Below are 4,638 nucleotides of genomic sequence, written 5' to 3'. Positions count from 1 at the left end.
AAAAAAAAAAAAAGAGTGACATCAAAATGATATATATATATATATATATGTGCTTTTTTTTTTGACCATAAGTATATATATTCTATTATATATATATATATATATATATATATTTTTAAATGTCTGGGTGAATTTAAAACACCTTTCTTATATATTTCCACACATTAATATCATTTATCTTATCAAAATGTAAAAAGAAGTTGCTATATAAATTACAATGTACATTAGGAATATCTTCTAAATTAAAAGTACTCTGCATTTTTATTATATATTTCAATATGTTTACACATCTATACATAATATTAGAATTATATAATTTATTTTGTATAAGTTCTTTTAGTAAATGTAAAAACTCGTGTATTTCTTTTCCAAAAAAATAATGCCTTTGATAATATCTTTTATTTGTCCACATATTAAAAAAAAAAACTTCTGAATTATATAATATAAAATCAACAATTTTTAAATTAAAGGTTTCTTGTTCTTTTTTATAATATCTTAAGAATATTTTTATGAATAAACGTATATCTTTGAAGTTATAAATATAATTATTCACATTTTTGTATATTTCATTGGATTTCTTATTTTTTCTATCATACATATTGGAAAAATATGTATCGGTTTTTACGTTATTACTAAATGATTTTATATTATCTCCAAAATATTTATTATCTCCAAAATATTTATTATCTCCAAAAGATTTATTATCTCCAAAAGATTTATTATCTCCAAAAGATTTATTATCCCCAACGATTTTATTATCTTCAAAAGATTTATCATCCCCAACGATTTTATTATCTCCAAAAGATTTATCATCCCCAACGATTTTATTATCTCCAAAAGTCTTGTTATCACTTTCTATATTTTCTTCCATCTTTGTATTTTCCATCTTCATTTTAGATTCATCGTATGATGAACGTGCTAATATATTATCACCATTTGAGTACAAATATTGTATCCTTTTATATATGGAATAAAAAAAAAAGTGTACAAAATCAATGACATGTTCATTATTTTGATCATTAATCAAGTTAAGTATATTTAAAATGTAGGTATGGGGATAGGTATTAAAATTTTGCACATTATGTGTAAATAAAAGTTGTAGAATAGTTTTCATACGTGACATTAATAAATTTAAGACATCATAATTTTCATTTTTCAAATTGGTTATTTTAGAAATATGAATAAAAAAGAAAATATCATAAATATTTTCTAAATTTAAATTATTAACAAAATGATTTAATAAGAAAAAAAATTTCTTCCATATATCTATTACGTCCATAGAAAAAAAAGATATATATTTAAATGTTTTTATGATAATATATATATCATCATATAAATAATAAGAATATTGATCAATAAAAGAAAATATGTTAGTATCCGTTAAATCATATGCTATCTCCGATGCTATTCGTATTACATCCATATTTTTATAAAATAATAAACTTAACAAATATATACTATAAACAAATTTTAACAAATGAACATTTTTAAATGGTACATATATATGTATATCATGTGTTAAATCATATAAGAATTCTACATCTTTAAAAATTTTGGTATTTATATAATAATCTTTTTTAAGTTGTTTTATCTCCTTTTTTTTATGTAATACTTCTTTAAGGGATATATGACTAGGAAGCTTTTTGATATCTCCTCCTTTACTATAGTTATTATAAACAGAATAACAACGACTATTACAATAATAATTATTATTATTATTATTATTATTAAAAATTTCCCTTTCATTATCACATGGAGTCTTATCAACAGCTGTACTTTTTTTTTTATCATCTTGTGATACATTCTTTATATTATACATTTCATGTTCATGTTGTGTCAATTTTTCATTCCTCACAATTTCATCACAAATTACATCATTCCTAAATATAGTATAATTCTTATAAGAGAACCAATTACGATAATAATTACGATATATTTCAGCCTTTCTATAATTATATATTATATATGATAATATTTTATTAATATGATAATCCTTTAGTAAGCTTTTCCTATTTAATAATTCTTGCTTACATCTATATAGTATAATTTCATTATTATATTGAAAAATATGATAATTAAAAAATATATTTAACAACTGATCTACATTTAATAAATGCATATAATCTATAAATATATCAACTAATTTTAATACTATTGAATCCTTTTCATTAAATTTACACATCATTAAATAATTTAAAAGTTGTGATAATATTTCCATGTTCTCTTTTTTTTCTTTCATTTCTTCATATTTTAAATACGAAAGATATTTTTCTTTATTTTTTTCTTGTTCCTTTGTTTTAACATCATAAAACAAAACATTACAAATTTCTTTACGTTCCTTTTTTTTAACGTTGCTTGTTAATGTATGCATCATTTTCTTTATATCCTTTTCAAAATATAGATATAAAAGTTTAAAAACATTATTATTAACATATTTATACTTTATTAATAAAGGAAGTAATATTTTAAAATGAGCAAGATTCAAACCACTAGATTTCATTCCATCTCTTTTAAAAATATCAAACAGTTCATTCAATATAGAAATATTAATCTTCTTATGTATATTATTATTGTAATAATTATATTCATTTATATAAGATAATAAAATAACAAATGAATTTTCACTACATAAGGGAAAAGACTTGGATAATATTAGGAAAAACATATTGTACAAATTTACGTTTATGTAAAATAATTTTAGTTTATTCATATATTTAATTAGAAAGATTAAATTTTTATCATTCAGTTGTAATGTCCTATGTTCAAAAAGAGGATCATAAGAATTGTTAGCCTTATCACAATTATCATTATTATTTTTATGATCCTTGTTTATTTTTGTTTTTTCTCTGTCTTCTTTATTTATATTATTTAAATTGTTTATTTTTTTTTTCTGATATAATCCCTTTAAGCCTTTCTTGTTTAAAACGTATAGATAATATTTCATGATTTCTTCTAATGCATATGTTATATAAGCAAATCTTTTCTCATATAAATATTCGGTTATATTTAAACATTTAAATCTATCTATATATATAAATGAATACATTATATTGATTATATTGATACGTTTATTGTCTTTAAATATTTCTAAAATAGAATGGACATTTTCACATTTTTTTATTTTCTCATTAATATTTAAAACTTCATCATCAATTGAAAACATTTTTATGTATTTCTTTAAAATTAATTTCTCAACATTTTCATCAGTACTTGCATTTTTTATTTTCTCTTCAACATATTCATGAAATTTATTCTCTTCATCTCTTTCTTTATGACTATCCTCATTTTTTATATTATTCCATCTGTTCGTTTTATCTTCATACTTATTATATTTATCTTTTATGTCGTTTATCGTCTCGTTAATATAAATATTCCTTTTTATATCAAAACTGTTTCTTATTCTTTTTAGAAAAAGAACACTTTCGAGATTTTCTTTTAACATGTCTTCATTATTTTGATCATCCTTTGAAACGTTATGATAAGGTAAATCATTTTTTCTCTCCTCATCATATAATATATGATTATTATCATTAGTATAATTATTTTCACTATTATTATGTTCTTTATATTCTGTTTGATTGTTAATATTTATATCATGTTGGTCTAAATCTTCTCGAGCAAAATATTGATCTCGTCTAGCTTTATAAAATGGTTTATTAAAATCATTATTATAATTATTTAAAAAATCGTTCATAAAACTGGTATCTATATTATTGACTAACTTATTATGATTTTCATTTAATATAAATTTATCTTTATATTCTATTTTTTCTTTAAGAAATTTTTTCTTTTTTAATATACGATCATAATCATAACTATATTCTAATGTATTATTTTTAATATTTTCATTGTTTTCAATATTTTCAATATTTTCATTGTTTTCAATATTTTCATTGTTTTCAATATTTTCATTATTTTCAATATTTTCATTATTTTCAATATTTTCATTGTTTTCGTTATTTTCCTTTTGAATTTCTTCTTCACTTTTTTCTTTAACCAAGTTAGCTAAACTACGTGGATCCTTTTCATAATTACAAAAATTAATATCTAATAAATCCTTTTCAGTTATTAAATTTAATTCTTCTTCCTTTTTCTTTTCTTCTTCTTCAACTTGTTCTGCGTCATAATCACATTCATTAAAAATTTTATCTAGTTCTTTAAAATATTCTTCATAAGTTTCTTTCTCTTTTTTTTTTTGAGCATATCTTCTATATATCTTTTTTCTCGTCCTATGAGTATTGTGTATATTATTCCTTATATATCCAGCATAAGAATTATCTCTGTATTTCTTACACACAATATTTATAAGTAGTATGCATACAGTAATAACATAGAGTTGTATACATTTTATCATTTCTATTTTGTAACTTTATAGTTTTTTTCTCTTTTTTTAATAAAAAAAATAATTCGATTAATTCATTATAAATATATTGTTTCGACATATAAAAATATATAAATGTGTCCTTATAAGAAAAATGTATATGATTATATAATATATATGTATATTTTATTTTTATATATAGGTTTAAATATATCCTCCCACATATATATATATATATATATATATATATATATATATAATTATATGCTTTAAAATATATGATATTATTCCTCCTATGTACTAGTAATTCTTATAAA

The 4,638-nt window shown here is 19.7% G+C and overlaps 1 protein-coding gene across 1 annotated transcript; it reads right to left on the bottom strand.

The window, feature by feature from the left end:
- Positions 1 to 133: 133 nt before the first annotated feature.
- PRSY57_0918600 (hypothetical protein) lies at positions 134 to 4,354 on the bottom strand (the record flags this gene model as incomplete). The annotated part of the gene is made up of 1 exon (XM_012907425.2): positions 134 to 4,354. One exon carries the CDS (start codon positions 4,352 to 4,354, stop codon positions 134 to 136), a length of 4,221 nt encoding a protein of 1,406 aa, XP_012762879.2.
- Positions 4,355 to 4,638: the final 284 nt, after the last annotated feature.

Source organism: Plasmodium reichenowi, chromosome 9, assembly GCF_001601855.1.
Source record: "Plasmodium reichenowi strain SY57 chromosome 9, whole genome shotgun sequence".
Taxonomy (NCBI): Eukaryota; Apicomplexa; class Aconoidasida; order Haemosporida; family Plasmodiidae; genus Plasmodium; species Plasmodium reichenowi.
The sequence above is the reverse complement of the archived record's forward strand: the minus strand, read 5'-3'. Positions and strand labels throughout refer to the sequence as shown.